Here is a 16,860-nt window from a genome sequence, read left to right on the forward strand (position 1 = left end):
GTTCACAACCATCTTACCATCGGCACGACAAGTGAAATCCGGACCCAAACACATTAAAATTTGCTGTTAAATTCCTCCTCACTGTTTGTTATACATTTAATTCTTCTGAATGTCGCAGCTTGGTTTATTAACATCAACATTAAGATCACACCTGGTCTTCCAGCTGAACATTTACCTATGAAATCCGCAAATCTCTCTTCACAAGACAATAGCATCTGTTACTGATTTCTAATTTGTCTCCTAATTTGAGGAAGGACGTCCTCGCTACTGAGGCAGTGCAGCGTTGGTTCACGAGGTTAATTCCCTGGGATGGCGGGACTGTCGTACGAGGAAAGATTGGAAAGACTGGGCTCGTATTCACTGGAGCTTAGAAGGATGAGAGGGGATCTTATAGAGACGTATAAAATTATGAAAGGTCTGGACAAGCTAGATGCAGGAAAAATGTTCCCAATTTTGGGGGGGAGTCCAGAACCAGGGGCCACACAGTCTAAGAATAAAGCGGAGGCCAATTAAAACTGAGGTGAGAAGGAACTTTTTTACCCAGAGGGTTGTGAATTTGTGGAATTCTCTGTTTCAGAGGGCAGTGGAGGCCAATTCACTGGATGAATTTAAAAGAGAGTTAGATAGAGCTCCAGGGGCTAGCAGAATCAAGGGATATGGGGAGAAGGCAGGCACGGGTTACTGATTGTGGATGATCAGCCATGATCACAATGAATGGCGGTGCTGGCTGGAAGGGCCAAATGGCCTCCTCCTGCACCTATTTTCTATGTTTCAGCTGTCTGCATCAATATTTCCCGGCTGGCAGATGGGGTAGAGCGGATCATTTAGATCTTCACCTCAGTATTGTTTGCAGGGTCTTTTAAGTTTCTATACTGGTGGCACGGTGGCCCAGCTGGTAGAGTTGCTGCCTTACAGCTCCAGAGACCCAGGTTCGATTCTGACCTCGGGTGCTGTCTGTACGTTCTCCCTGTGACCGCGTGGGTTTCCTCCGAGTGCTCCGGTTTTCTCCCACATCCCTGAGGTGTATGGGTTTGTAGGTTAATTGGCCTCTTGTAAAAATTACCCCCTGGAGTGTAGTGAGTGGACGAGTAAGCAGGGTAACATAGAACTCGTGTGAATGGGTGACTGGTGGTTGGTGTGGACTCAGTGGGCCGAAGGGCCTGCCTTCCATGCTCCATCTCTAAACTAAATCAAACTAGGCACTGCATTTATTTGCAAAGGTCTTTGAGATAGTTCAATAGACAATAGACAATAGGTACAGGAGTAGGCCATTCGGCCCTTCGAGCCAGCACCGCCATTCAATGTGATCATGGCTGATCATTCTCCATCAGTACCCCGTTCCAGCTTTCTCCCCGTACCCCCTGACTCCGCTATCTTTAAGAGCTCTATCTAGCTCTCTCTTGAATGTATTCAGAGAATTGGCCTCCACTGCCCTCTGAGGCAGAGAATTCCACAGATTCACAACTCACTGACTGAAAAAGTTTTTCCTCATCTCTGTTCTAAATGGCCTGCCCCTTATTCTTAAACTGTGTGGCCCCTGGTTCTGGACTCCCCCAACATTGGGAACATGTTTCCTGCCTCTAATGTGTCCAACCCCTTAATAATCAAGGAACATAAGGCACCAAATGAACAATTAACCAGGTCATTGGGAAACCGTGTGGGTTTTCTCCGGGTGCTCCGGTTTCCTCCCACATCCCAAAGATGCGCAGGTTAGTCGGGTTAATTGGCTTGTGTAAATTATCCCTAATGTATTAGGAATGGATGAGAAAGAGGGATAGCAGCGGTCGGTGCAGACCCGGTGGGCCGAAGGGCCTGCTTCCACGCTGTATCTCCAACCTAAACTCAACTAAGCGCTGCATTTATTTCCTGCGTTCATTAGCTCAAGGAAGATAAGGTACCAAATGAACAGATGTCATGATCAGAATGCTATGCCTTCCAAAATTATATATTTTTAGATTTTTTTAGAGATACAGCGCAGAAACAGGCCCTTCGGCCCACCGGGTCCGTGCCGACCAGCGATCCCCGCACACTAACACTATCCTACACCCACTACGGACAGTTTTTTAAACATTTACCGAGCCAATTAACCTACGTACCTGTACGTCTTTGGAGTGTGGGAGGAAACCGAAGATCTCGGAGAAAACCCACGCAGGTCACGGGGAGAACGTACAAACTCCGTACAGACGGCGCCCGTGGTCAGGATCGAACCTGAGTCTCCGGCGCTGCATTCGCTGTAAGGCAGCAACTCTACCGCTGCGCCACCGTGCCGCCGGAGAATCCGGAAGTGTGGGAAGAAACCGGAGCACCCGGAGAAAACCCACGCGGTCACGGGGAGAACGTACAAACTCCGTACGGACCGCACCCGTAGTCAGGATTGAACCCGGGTCTCTGGCGCTGCAAGGCAGCAACTCTACCTCTGCATACATTGATATTTACGCATCAACATTTAGTATGTGATTCAAATGGTTTACTTGACTTACCTCCTGCCATTCTATGGTTCCAGGTTTTCTGATTGCTACCTGATACAGGTATTTCTCTGAAGCTGTCCATTTCAGATGGAGCTGTCCGGATGTCCGAGAATACTTCACGCTAGAAGGTGCTTCTGGTCTCCCTGAAACAGTCAAAACAAAGTGGGTTTCGGAACTGAAATGCAACCATGTAAACTTTGGTTGTTTGTAGGAAGGAACTGCAGATGCTGGTTTAAACCGAAGGCAGACACAAAATGCTGGAGTAACTCAGCGGGACAGGCAGCATCTCTGGAGAGAAGGAATGGGCGACGTTTCGGGTTGGTCAAGCTTTGCGTAACTTTGGTTATGTTGGGGTTTTTTTTTTAACCAAAATAATATCTCAAACATGGTCCTCAATTTCGTGACAAAAAAACAACTTCCCGCCTGCAAATAATCCATATCCCTCCATTCTCTGCGTACAGCCCCCATAGTCGGGATCGAACCCGGGTCTCCGGCGCTGCATTCGCTGTAAGGCATCAACTTGTACACACTGGTATTTAGAAGGATGAGAGGAGATCTTATCGAAACGTATAAGATTATTAAGGGGTTGGACACGTTAGAGGCAGGAAACATGTTCCCAATGTTGGGGGAGTCCAGAACAAGGGGCCACAGTTTAAGAATAAGGGGTCGGCCATTTAGAACGGAGATGAGGAAAAACCTTTTCAGTCAGAGAGTTGTGAATCTGTGGAATTCTCTGCCTCAGAAGGCAGTGGAGGCCAATTCTCTGAATGCATTCAAGAGAGAGCTGGATAGAGCTCTTAAGGATAGCGGAGTCAGGGGGTATGGGGAGAAGGCAGGAACGGGGCACTGATTGAGAATGATCAGCCGTGATCACATTGAATGGTGGTGCTGGCTCGAAGGGCCGAATGGCCTCCTCCTGCACCTATTGTCTTGTGTACCAATTGAGGTACAGTGATATGCAAATTACCATGCAACTATACGACAAAGGAAAGCAACAAGACACATAATAATAATAATAATAATAATAATAATAATAATAATAATAATAATAATAATATTCATTTATTGTCATTGCAACGAGTACAATGAAATTAAAAAATAGCCAATCCTGACGGTGCGTACAAACATATATGCAATAAATGCAAAAACAAATAAATACATAAATACAATTATATTAAGTACAAGATTTTTTAACGGTGTTGCCTAGTGCAAAGGTAGTGTTCAGTTCTCGTATGGCCCTACAGGTTAACATAAACATCCACCACAGCGGATTACCCCACGTTCCTCAATGTGATGGAAGGCAAAAAAGTCCAAACCTCCTCTTTATTCTCCCGCGATCGAAGCTCCCACATCGGCGGTCGAAACTCCCCCCCAAATGCTCTACACTCCAAAGATGTGCAGGTTTATGGGTTAAATGGCTCCTGTAAATTGTGCAGTATGTGTGGAATAGAACTAGTGTACACGTTGGATTGTTGGTTGGTGTGGACTCGGTGGGCCGAAGAGCCTGGCTCCAAGCTGTACCTCCAAACTACACCAAACTGTTCCAGGACTTTTATCTAAACTCTTTCTAAGAATGGCTTAGTAATTCGTTTAAAAAAAAATCCCTTGTCATTCTGAGGTAATGACATTGAACAAGTGCGACCCACAATCCTCAGTATTGCCTACAGTTTTGGTCTCCTAATCTGAGGAAAGACATTCTTGCCGTAGAGGGAGTACAGAGAAGGTTCACCAGATTGATTCCTGGGATGGCAGGACTTTCATATGAAGAAAGACTGGATAGACTCGGCTTGTACTCGCTGGAATTTAGGAGATTGAGGGGGGATCTTTTAGAAACTTACAAAATTCTTAAGGGGTTGGACAGGCTAGATGCAGGAAGATTGTTCCCGATGTTGGGGAAGTCCAGAACAAGGGGTCACAGCCTAAGGATAAGGGGGAAGTCTTTTAGGATACATAGTTTAGTTTAAAGATACAGCGCCCTTCGGTCCCACCGACTCCGCACCGACCAGCGATCCCCGCACACGAACACACTATCCTACACACACTAGGAACTATTTACAATTGCACCTGAGCCAATTCACTTTCAAACCTGTACGTCTTTGGAGTGTGAGAGGAAATCGAAGATCTCGGAGAAAACCCACGCAGCTCACGGGGAGAACGTACAAACTCCGTACAGACAGCACCCGCAGTCGGGATCGAACCCGGGTCTCCGGCGCTGTGAGGTGGCAACTCTACCGCTGCGCCACCGTGCCTCCCAATGTGCAACTGTTTTGAAGATCTTTGAGCTGAGTGATTTTATTCATCGGTAACAGCGATCCCTTTAATCCCAATCAACATTAGTTTGGAAACAAGTTGTATTTAAAAAAGAATGCTCTTTGCAGGAAATAATAGACATGAATCATGAATCTTGTAAGCATTACCTGAGTCAAGAGGCACCAAAGTGATGGGCTTTGATTTCAGACACGAATCCATCGTTTCTACCCATATTGATGCATTCGCCGAAATGTAGAGCTTGCTTCGTGGAATCGTGTGAAAAGGGCCAGCGATACCAGGGAGGGTTGTGTTTCTTTTAGAGCTGGAGATAGAGTTCTCCCTGAGAGGGGAAAAAACAGGATCATTGAAAATATCATTGATTTTATGCGTGACATTGTGACCGTGTTAAAACCAATGGTTTAAGGGCAGTATGGTGCTGGCTCGAAGGGCCGAATGGCTTACTCCTGCACCTATTGTCTATTATCTATTATCTATTATCCTACACACACTAGGGACAATTCACGTTTATACCAAGCCAATTAACCGACAAACCTGTACGTCTTTGGAGTGTGGGAGGAAACCGAAGATCTCGGAGAAAAGCCACGCAGGTCACGGGGAGAACGTACAAACTCCGTACAGACGGCACCCGTAGTCAGCTGTGGACTCCAGTGCTGTAAGGCAGCAAATTTTACCACTGTGCCACCTTTTCTCCAGAGATGCTGCCTGGCCCGCTGAGTTATTCCAGCACTCCGTGTCTATCTTCGCAGAGAGCACTAGCCTGAGGGAACCTATCTCTGCATCTGCAGGTAGACACAAAATGCTGGAGTAACTCAGCGGGACAGGCAGCATCTCCGGAGAGAAGGGATGGGTGACGTTTCGGGTCGAGACCCTTCTTCAGACATCTGCACTTCCACGTACAGTCGGCGAGGCCACCAACATAAACAAGTACCGGGGCCACTCCCTCCTGTTCCCGCTCCCATCATGCAAGGTGTACAGCACAAGAACAGCGCAAGAGGAACACCACCTCAGAACCCAGAACCTCAGTCTGAAGAAGGGTCTCGACCCGAAACATCACCCATTCATCCTCTCCTGAGATGCTGCCTGACCTGCTGAGTTACTCCAGCATTTTGTGAATAAACACCTTCAATCAGGACCCAGAAATAGATGCAGAATTGGTCCCTTTCTCAATCGAATTTACAGTCAAAAATCCTGCCTGCATTTCTGAAACATTTCTATTTCTTGGTCATCGGCACTGATCCATTTTTCAGTCTGCTCTTTAGTCAGAGGGCGGTGAATCTGGGGGAATTCTATGCCACAGGCCGCTGTGGAGGCCAAGTCAGTGGATACTTTTAAGGCAGAGATAGACAAATTCTTGATTAGTGCGGGTGTCAGGGGCTATGGGGAGAAGGCAGGAGAATGGGGTTAGGAGGGAGAGATAGATCAGCCGCGATTGAATGGGGGAGTAGACTTGATGGGCTGAATGGCCTAATTCTGCTCCCATCACAAAAAAAAATTAAATGTAATCAGAATTTGCATTTTTGTAAATTCATGTTTGCATCTGTTTATCCATAGACAGTGTCTAGATCACCTCACCTCCAGTGTATCTAGTTCACCTTACCTCCAGTGTATCTTTAGTACGTAGCGGGTTTTGTTTGTGTCGTAAGTCCCAGAGGTCCACGAGCAGTTGAAACCATTTTTAATGTCCCCAGTGAAGTAGCACTCCAGACCATGTGGTCCACCTGCCAGGAGAAAGGAAAGGTATGCATTTATATAGCAGCTTTCACAGCCTATTCTAACATTCTAAAGCTCTGAGGGAGGGGCAACCTTTTACACAGAGGGTGGTGGGTGTTTGGAACGAGCTGCCAGAGAAGGTAATTGAGGCAGGGACTATCGCGACGTTTAAGTAACATTTAAACATGTACATTGATAGTATAAGAAAATAACTGCAGATGCTGGTACAAATCGAGGGTATTTCTTCACAAAATGCTGGAGTAACTCAGCAGGTCAGGCAGCATCTCGGGAGAGAAGGAATGGGTGACGTTTCGGGTCGAGATCCTTCTTCACATTGATGGGACAGGTTTAGGGGGATACTAGACCAAGTGGACCCAAACCTCTCCTGCATTGGTGCAGCACCCTCTCCTCCCCCCCCCCCCTCTACCCCCCCCCATCCCTCCCCTCCCTCCTTCCTCCCCACCCCCTCCCCCCCCCCCTTCCCCCCCCCCCCTTCCCCCCACTCCATCCCCCTCAACCCCCCCTTATCCTCCCTCCTCCTCCCTCCCCTCTCTAGGAGATAGATTTAAACTTTAAAATGTGAATAACTTAAAAAATATAACACCGATTTCAATGAAACTTCTTCCATTGGCACCAAAGGGATGACGGTGAGTAAGGTGGGCCTAAAATTGTCGCGCTACCGTGTACCGTTTTGCCTGTAGTTCAGGAACAAACAAACAAACAAACAAACAAACAAACAAGAAAGAGTTTTTGTATATAGGTGGGCCAAACGCAGGCAGGTGGGACTAGTGTAGATGGGGCATGTTGGTCAGTGTGGGCAAGTTGGGCTGAAGGGCCTGTTTCCACGCTGTATCATTCTGTGACTCGTCTGATATCTGGGGCATGTTCTCCTCCATGTGATGTCTGATCTTCAGTGTGATCACTCATGATGCTTTTTTCCAAGACCCTCCTTTGCCACAATTTCTTCCACAACTGATTTGAGTTGAATCCTTTATCATCACATGTGACGGGTCACAGCGAAATTCTTTGCTTGCGTACCCAAGGTGTGCAAATAGTCGCCTCGTAAAGGGCGCGGGCAAAGTTAACAAATATCCCACGCCATGTCCACCCATGTTCTCCCCCACCCCACCCCCCCCCCCTCTCCCTCCCCCACACCGGGTCCTCCTCTGTTCTCCCCCCCCCCCCCCCCCCCCCACTCTCCCTCTTACTTCCACCCAACCTGTCCTGATGCTGTACTTTCCTCCTGTTCTATTTTCTATTAACGGAGATGTGCGTGGGAAGTTTTACACAGAGGGCGGGTGGGGGCCAGTGGTGGTGGTGGTGGTGGACAATAGACAATAGACAAATAAGTGCAGGAGGAGCCAGCACCGCCATTCAATGTGATCATGGCTGATCATTCTCAATCAGTACCCTGTTCCTGCCTTCTCCCCATACCCCCTGACTCCACTATCCTTAAGAGCTCTCCTTAGTCCCTGCCTCAACTACCACCTCTGGCAGCTTGTTCCATACACCCACCACCCTTTGTGTGGAAAAAGTTACCCCTCAGATTCCTATTAAATATTTTCCCCTCCTCACGTTAAACCTATGTCCTCTGGTTCTCGATTCCCTTATTCTGGGCAAGAGACTCTGTGCATCTATCCAATCTATTCCTATTGGCGAGACCAAACGCAGGCTCAACGATCGTTTCGCTCAGTCCGCCTTAACCAACCTGATCTCCCGGTGGCTCAGCACTTCAACTCCCCCTCCCACTCCCAGTCTGACCTTTCTGTTATGGGCCTCCTCCAGTGTCATAGCGAGACACTGACCAGTCAGCGGAAAGACAATATGTGATTACAATCGAGCCGTCCACAGTGTACAGATACATGATAACGGTAACATCGTGAATAACATTTAGTGCAAGATAAAGCCAGTAAAGTCCTATCAAAGATAGTCCGAGGGTCTCCAATGAGGTAGATAGTAGTTCAGCAGTGGTTGTGGTAGGATGGTTCAGTTGCCTGATAACAGCTGGGAACAAACTGTCCCTGAATCTGGAGGTGTGCGTTTTCACACTTCTGTACCTCTTGCCCGATGGGAGAGGGGAAAAGAGGGAGTGGCCGGGGTGAGACTGGTCCTTGATTATGCTGCTGGCCTTGCCGAGGCAGCATGAGGTGTAAACTCACCTCATTGGAGACCTTTAGACTATCTTTTATTGGCATTTACTGGACTTTATCTTGCACTAAACCTTATTCCCTTTACCTGTTCACAGTGGACGGCTTGATTGTAATCATCTATATACTAAAACTCTCGTTTGTTACCTTGTTTGTGACTGAACTTCAGCCAAAACGATGGCGCCACAATTTTAGGCCCACCTTACTCACCGTCATCACCTTAGTGATAATGCAAGTAGTTTTATTGAAATCGGGGTTATATTTTTAGTTATTCACATTTTTAAGTTTAAAAGGAGGGGAGGGGGAGGGGAGGAGGGAGGATTTTAAAGTTTAAATCTATCTCCCAGGGAGGGAGGGAGGGAGTGGGTGGAGATGGAGGATAAGGAGGTTGAGGAGGATGGTGGTGGTGAGGGGACGGGGAGAGGGGGTGGACGGAGGGGGTGGAGGATAAGGGAGGGGGAGGGGGAGGGGGATAAGGGGGAGGGGGGATGGAGGGGGGGGGGGATGGAGGAAGAGAGGGTGCTGCACCAATGCAGGAGAGGTTTGGGCCCAACGGGTCCACTTGGTCTAGTGTATAATAATCTTTTCGCTGACTGGAAATACAACAAAAAAGCTTTTTAACCGTACTTTAGTACACGTGACAATAAACTGAACTATAAACCTGTTTGGAATTGAAACATCTTAAGTGGCTGGACATTGCTTTCTACTGCTTACCTTTTAAGAACATGTTTCGTACACTTGAGATTGGATATACAAATGTTATCACAGCGAAGGATTCTTTGGAAGAATGAGTATAACGTGATAAAATTACCTTTTAAATTATTTTCCCTGCACTCGAGTCAATTCTGATTCATCCTTTCCAAACATTTTAATTTAAGTTGTAGACATTAGTTTCAGAGCTGTGTTTCACGGTGTGTCATTTTACCACGTTACACTCATCCTTCCAAAGAATCTTTCACTGTGACTACCTTGGTATATCTAATCTCTGGGCTAAACATGTTTGTAGTTGTTTTCACGATGTATTCTAAGAAACTGGCTTGAGCATACTCTGTGAACTCATCTGCAAGCTAATCTTTCCAATCTTCGTTTGTCCAATCTTTAAAGTCGTCCACAACTTCGAGTGACCCTTGCACCCCCCCCCTCTCTCCTTCCCTCCCTCACCCCTGTCGAGCTTCAAAGTAGTCTTGTTGAGTCTCATTGTCTGTAACTCGTTTTCACCTAGGCCACGGCAAACAATGGCCTGTTTCGTTTATCATCGGTCCCTTTTTGCGTATCTTTCGTTTGTTGTACATCACCGTCTATATTTCTCGTTTCCATTTCCCCTAACTTTCAGTCTGAAGAAGGATCACGACCGGAAACTACGCCTATTCCTTTTCTCCAGAGATGCTGCCTGTCCCGCTAAGTTACTCCAGCATTTTGTGTCTGTCTTCGGTTCGAACCCGCATCTGCAGTTCCTTCCTACACAATATTGCAGTACTTTATTCCAATGCCTTTATTGGAATGTTGGCCTTCATAACAAGAGGAGTTGAGTATAGGAGCAGAGAGGTCCTTCTGCAGTTGTACAGGGCCCGAGTGAGACCGCACCTGGAGTAATGTGTGCAGTTTTGGTCTCCAAATTTGAGGAAGAATATTCTTGCTATTGAGGGCGTGCAGCGTAGGTTTACTAGGTTAATTCCCGGAATGGCGGGACTGTCATATGTTGAAAAACTGGAGTGGCTAGGCTTGTATACACTGGAATTTGGAAGGATGAGAGGAGATCTTATCGAAACATATAAGATTATTAAGGGGTTGGACACGTTAGAGGCAGGAAACATGTTCGAGCCAGCACCACCATTCAATGTGATCATGGCTGATCATTCTCAATCAGTATCCCGTTCCTGCCTTCTCCCCATACCCCCTGACTCCGCTATCCTTAAGAGCTCTATCTAGCTCTCTCTTGAATGCATTCAGAGAATTGGCCTCCACTGCTTCTGAGGCAGAGAATTCCACAGATTCACAACTCTCTGACTGAAAAAGTTTTTCCTCATCTCAGTTCTAAATGGCCTACCCCTTATTCTTAAACTGTGGCCCCTGGTTCTGGACTCCCCCAACATTGGGAACATGTTTCCTGCCTCTAACGTGTCCAACCCCTTAATAATCTTATACCTTTCGATAAGATCTTCTCTCATCCTTCAAAATTCCAGTGTATACAAGCCTAGTCGCTCCAGTCTTTCAACATATGACAGTCCCGCCATTCCGGGAATTAACCTAGTAAACCTACGCTGCACGCCCTCAATAGCAAGAATATCCTTCCTCAAATTTGGAGACCAAAACTGCACACAGTACTCCAGGTGCGGTCTCACTAGGGCCCTGTACAACTGCAGAAGGACCTCTTTGCTCCTATACTCAACTCCTCTTGTTATGAAGGCCAACATTCCATTGGCTTTCTTCACTGCCTGCTGTACCTGCATGCTTCCTTTCAGTGACTGATGCACTAGGACACCCAGATCTCGTTGTACGTCCCCTTTTCCTAACTTGACACCATTCAGATAATACTCTGCTTTCCTATTCTTTAATTGAAAAGAAGGTATAAAAGAACAGTGAACTCTTTTTCTACACATCTATTTAAAGAAGGGCCATCACCCTCCCTGTGTTTAAGCTGTTAAAAATCAGACTTGCATTTGTTAAAGCAAAAACTCAGTACAACAGCAGACTATGATAGGAAAGACACAAAATGGGACAGCAAATTTGTTCACGATTCTCCAAATGAGCACTTTGTAGAGCCTTGGCATAATACATTAATGACTTTAATGACACTCATTGTCTGTAAACAGGGACAACTGTAAAATCACACACTGTCTATTCAGGAGACACAGTGTACAGTGTGTCTGTAAAACCTGCCTCTGCTACTTTCATTCCTCGAAACCCGCTTGGAATGAATATACAATGAATTATGATAACATATAGTACATTGTCCACTTTCACAATTAAAGCAACATCTAGATGCCTAATATCACAATAATTCACAGATGTCACTAACTTCAGTCCTCATTGAAGTCCGTCAGACTATCTTAAATCGGACTCTACTGGACATTATCTTGGACAATAGACAATAAGTGCAGGAGGAGGCCATTCGGCCCTTCGAGCCAGCACCGCCATTCAATGTGATCATGGCTGATCATTCTCAATCAGTACCCCGTTCCTGCCTTCTCCCCATACCCTCTGACTCCGCTATCCTTAGGAGCTCTATCTAGCTCTCTCTTGAATGCATTCAGAGAATTGGCCTCCACTGCCTTCTGAGGCAGAGAATTCCACAGATTCACAACTCTCTGACTGAAAAAGTTTTTCCTCATCTCAGTTCTAAATGGCCTACCCCTTATTCTTAAACTGTGGGCCCTGGTTCTGGACTCCCCCAACATTGGGAACATGTTTCCTGCCTCTAACGTGTCCAACCCCTTAATAATCTTATACGTTTCGATAAGATCTCCTCTCATCCTTCTAAATTCCAGTGTATACAAGCCTAGTCGCTCCAGTCTTTCAACATATGACAGTCCCGCCATTCCGGGAATTAACCTAGTAAACCTACGCTGCACGCCCTCAATAGCAAGAATATCCTTCCTTGGGCTAAACATTTGAGTTTAGGGCTAAGGGAATCAAGGAATATGGGGGAAAAGACGGAACTTGTTTTTGGATGATCAGCCCTATTTTCCATTTCCTATGATAGGAGAGAGGGTCGCGTGTATCACACTGCTTTCTGGAGTAAACATCGTGTCACAAACCACCACCAAGCCTGCAGTCTATCAAAATCCAAGACAGTCACAAAAAGTTGGAGTAACTCAGCGGGTCAGGCAGCATCTCTGGAGAGAAGGAATGGGTGACGTTTCGGGTCGAGACCCTTCTTCAGACCCGATTTGACGAAGGGTCTCGAACCGAAACGTCACCCATTCCTTCTCTCCAGAGAGATGCTGCCTGAACCGCTGAGTTACTCCAGCACTCTGTGTCTAGTTTCTGTATAAACCAGCATCTGCAGTTCCTTGCTACACATCTAAATTCAATGTAATTCTATGTAGTTGGATGGGGTTCCTGCACGTTATTCAATACACGGGTCTTCATTCCCAGCCTAAGTTTTGTTGCCAGTTGTTACCGTATCTAAACTAGTCCCAGCAGTCTGAAGAAGATTCTTGTCCTGAAACGTTGCCTATCCATGTTCTCCAGAGATGCTGCCTGACCCGCTGTGTTACTCCATCGTTTTGTGAGTCTAATCTTCAGAGATGCTGCCTGACCCGCTGAGTTACTCCAGCACTTTGTGTGTCTAATCTTCAGAGATGCTGCCTGACCCACGGCACTGAGTTACCCCAAGTATAAGAAAATAACTGCAGATGCTGGTACAAATCGAAGGTATTTATTCACAAAATGCTGGAGTAACTCAGCAGGTCAGGCAGCATCTCGGGAGAGAAGGAATGGGTGACGTTTCGGGTCGAGACCGTTCTTCAGACCTTCTTCTGAGTTACTCCATCATTTTGTGTGTCTAGTCTGCAGAGATGGTGCCTGACCCACTGAGTTACTCCATCGTTTTAGAAACATAGAAACATAGAAAACAGTTGCAGGAGTAGGCCATTCGGCCATTCGGCCCTTCGAGCCTGCACCGCCATTCAATATGATCATGGCTGATCATCCAGCTCAGTAGCCTGTACCTGCCTTCTCTCCATACCCCCTGATCCCTTTAGCAAAAAGGGCCACATCTAACTCCCTCTTAAATATAGCCAATGAACTGGCCTCAACTACCTTCTGTGGCAGAGAATTCCACAGACTCACCACTCTCTGTGTGAAGAAATGTTTTCTCATCTCAGTCCTAAAAGACCTCCCCCTTATCCTTAAGCTGTGAACCCTGGTTCTGGACTCCCCCAACATCGGGAACAATCTTCCCGCATCTAGCCTCTCCAACCCCTTAAGAATTTTATATGTTTCTATAAGATCCCCGCTCAGTCTTCTAAATTCCAGTGAGTACAAGCCCAGTCTATCCAGTCTTTCCTCATATGAAAGTCCCGCCATTCCAGGGATCAATCTGGTGAACCTTCTCTGTACTCCCTCTAAGGCAAGAACGTCTTTCCTCAGGTTAGGAGACCAAAACTGTACACAATACTCCAGGTGCGGTCTCACCAAGGCCCTGTACAACTGCAGCAGAACCTTCCTGCTCCTATACTCAAATCCTCTTGCTATGAATGCCAACATACCATTCGCTTTCTTTATTGCCTGCTGCACCTGCACGCTTGCTTTCAATGACTGGTGCACCATGACACCCAGGTCACGTTGCATCTCCCCTTCTCCCAATCGGTCACCATTCAGGTAATACTCTGCTTTCCTGTTCTTGCCGCCAAAGTGGATAACCTCACATTTATCCACATTATATTGCATCTGCCATGCATTTGCCCACTCGCCTAATCTATCCAAGTCACTCTGCAGCCTCCTAGCATCCTCCTCGCAGCTAACACTGCCACCCAGCTTCGTGTCATCCGCAAACTTAGAGATGTTGCATTCAATTCCCTCGTCCAAATCATTAATATACACTGTAAATAACTGGGGTCCCAGCACTGAGCCTTGCGGTACCCCACTAGTCACTGCCTGCCATTCCGAAAAGGACCCGTTTATTCCTACTCTTTGCTTCCTGTCCGCCAACCAATTTTCTATCCACCTTAACACTGAACCCTCAATACCGTGTGCTTTAAATTTGTACACCAATCTCCTATGTGGGACCTTGTCGAAGGCCTTCTGAAAGTCCAGATACAACACATCGACTGGTTCTCCCTTATCCACTCTACTAGTTACATCCTCGAAATTTTTTATAAGATTCATCAGACATGATTTGCCTTTGGTAAATCCATGCTGACTTTGTCCGATGATTTCACCACTTTCCAAATGTGATGCTATCCCATCTTTAATAACTGACTCTAGCATTTTCCCCACTACTGATGTTAGACTAACTGGTCTATAATTCCCCGTTTTCTCTCTCCCTCCCTTTTTAAAAAGTGGAGTTACATTAGCTACCCTCCAGTCCTCAGGAACTACTCCAGAATCTAAAGAGTTTTGAAAAATTATCACTAATGCATCCACTATTTCTGAGGCTACTTCCTTAAGCACTCTGGGATGCAGTCTATCTGGCCCTGGGGATTTATCTGCCTTTAATCCATTTAATTTACCACTTCCCGACTAACCTGGATTTCCCTCAGTTCCTCCATCTCATTAGACCCCCGGTCCCCCGCTATTTCCGGCAGACGGTTTATGTCTTCCTTAGTGAAGACAGAACCAAAGTATTTGTTCAATTGGTCTGCCATCTCCTTGTTCCCTATGATCAATTCACCTGTTTCCGACTGCAAGGGACCTACATTTGTCTTAACTAATCCTTTTCTCTTGACATATCTATAAAAGCTTTTGCAGTCAGTTTTTATGTTCCTTGACAGTTTTCCCTCATAATCTATTTTCCCTTTCCTAATTAAGCCCTTTGTCCTCCTCTGTTGGACTCTGAATTTCTCCCAGTCCTCTGGTATGCTACTTTTTCTGGCTAATCTGTATGCTTCATCTTTTGTTTTAATACTATCCTTGATTTCCGTTGTTAGCCACGGATGCACTACCTTTCCTGGTTTGTTCTTTTGCCAAACTGGGATGAACACTTGTTGTAGTTCATCCATGCGACCTTTAAATGCCTTCCATTGCATGTCCACAGTCAACCCTTTCAGCATCAATCGCCAGTCTATTTTGGACAATTCACGCCTCATACCCTCAAAGTTACCTTTCTTTAAGTTCAGAACACTTGTTTCTGTATCGACTTTATCACTCTCCATCCTAATGAAGAACTCTACCATATTGCCCAAGGGGCCTCGCACAACAAGACTGCTAACTAACCCTTCCTCATTACTCAATACCCAGTCTAGAATGGCCTGTTCTCTCGTTGGTTCCTCGACATGTTGGTTTAGAAAACCATCTCTCAAACATTCCAAGAAATCCTCTTCCTCAGCACCCCTGCCAATTTGGTTCACCCAATCTATATGTAGATTGAAGTCACCCATTATAACTGCTGCACCTTTAGTGCACGCATTTCTAATTTCCTGCTTGATGCCATCCCCAACCTCACTACTGCTGTTAGGTGGCCTGTACACAACTCCCACTAGCGTTTTCTGCCCCTTAGTGTTTCGTAACTCTACCCATATCGATTCCACTTCCTCCAAGCTAATGTCCTTCCTTTCCACTGCTTTAATCTCCTCTCTAACCAGCAACGCTACCCCACCTCCTTTTCCTTTCTGTCTATCCCGCCTGAATATAGAATATCCCTGGATCTTGAGCTCCCAGCCTTGGTCACCCTGGAGCCATGTCTCCGTAATCCCAACTATATCATAATCATTAATAACTATCTCCACATTTAATTCATCCACCTTATTACGTATACTCCTTGCATTGAGACACAAAGCCTTCAGGCTTGTTTTTACAACTCTCTGACCCCTTCTATAATTATGTTGAAAAGTGGCCCTTTTTGATTTTTGCCCTGGATTTGTCTGCCTGCCACTTTTACTTTTCATCTTGCTACCTGTTGCTTCTACCCTCATTTTTACACCCCTCTGTCTCTCTGCTCATGGTCCCATCCCCCTGCCACATTAGTTTAAATCCTCCCCGACAGCACTAGCAAACACTCCCCCTAGGACATTGGTTCCATTCCAGCTCAGGTGCAGACCGTCCTGTTTGTACTGGTCCCACCTCTCCCAGAACTGGTTCCAATGTCCTAAAAATTGGAATCCCTCCCCCTTGCACCATTTTTCAAGCCACGTATTCATCTGAAATATCCTCCTATTCCTACTCTGACTAGCACGTGGCACTGGTAGTAATCCAGAGATTATTACCTTTGAGGTCCTACTTTTAAGTTTATCTCTTAGCTCTCTAAATTCACCTTGTAGGACCTCATCCCGTTTTTTACCTATATTGTTGGTGCCAACGACAACTGGCTGCTCACCCTCCCCCTTCAGAATGTCCTGCAGCCGCTCAGAGACATCCCTGACCCTTGCACCAGAGAGGCAACATACCATCCTGGAGTCTCGTTTGCGGCCGCAGAAACGCCTATCTATTCCCCTTACAATCGAATCCCCTATCACTATAGCCCTTCCACTCTTTTTCCTCCCCTCTTTTGCCGCAGAGCCACCCACGGTGCCATGAACTTGGCTGCTGCTGCCTTCCCCTGATGAGCCATCTCCCCCAACAGTATCCAAAATGGCATATCTGTTTAGGAGGGAGATGACCGC

General features: G+C 46.4%; 1 protein-coding gene across 1 annotated transcript in view; it reads right to left on the bottom strand.

Annotated features, from left to right (window-relative positions):
- LOC144592279 (interleukin-6 receptor subunit beta) overlaps positions 1 to 16,860 on the bottom strand; it is a 157,013-nt gene that overhangs the window by 17,294 nt on the left and 122,859 nt on the right. Inside the window, exons 4-6 of the mRNA XM_078396808.1 lie at positions 6,337 to 6,457; positions 4,886 to 5,058; positions 2,481 to 2,611 (exon numbers count right to left, since the gene is read on the bottom strand). Of these exons, the coding sequence (XP_078252934.1) occupies positions 2,481 to 2,611; positions 4,886 to 5,058; positions 6,337 to 6,457 (425 nt within the window). The remainder of the gene's footprint in view (positions 1 to 2,480; positions 2,612 to 4,885; positions 5,059 to 6,336; positions 6,458 to 16,860) is intronic.

Source organism: Rhinoraja longicauda, chromosome 3 (assembly GCF_053455715.1).
Source record: "Rhinoraja longicauda isolate Sanriku21f chromosome 3, sRhiLon1.1, whole genome shotgun sequence".
Classification (NCBI taxonomy): Eukaryota; Metazoa; Chordata; class Chondrichthyes; order Rajiformes; family Arhynchobatidae; genus Rhinoraja; species Rhinoraja longicauda.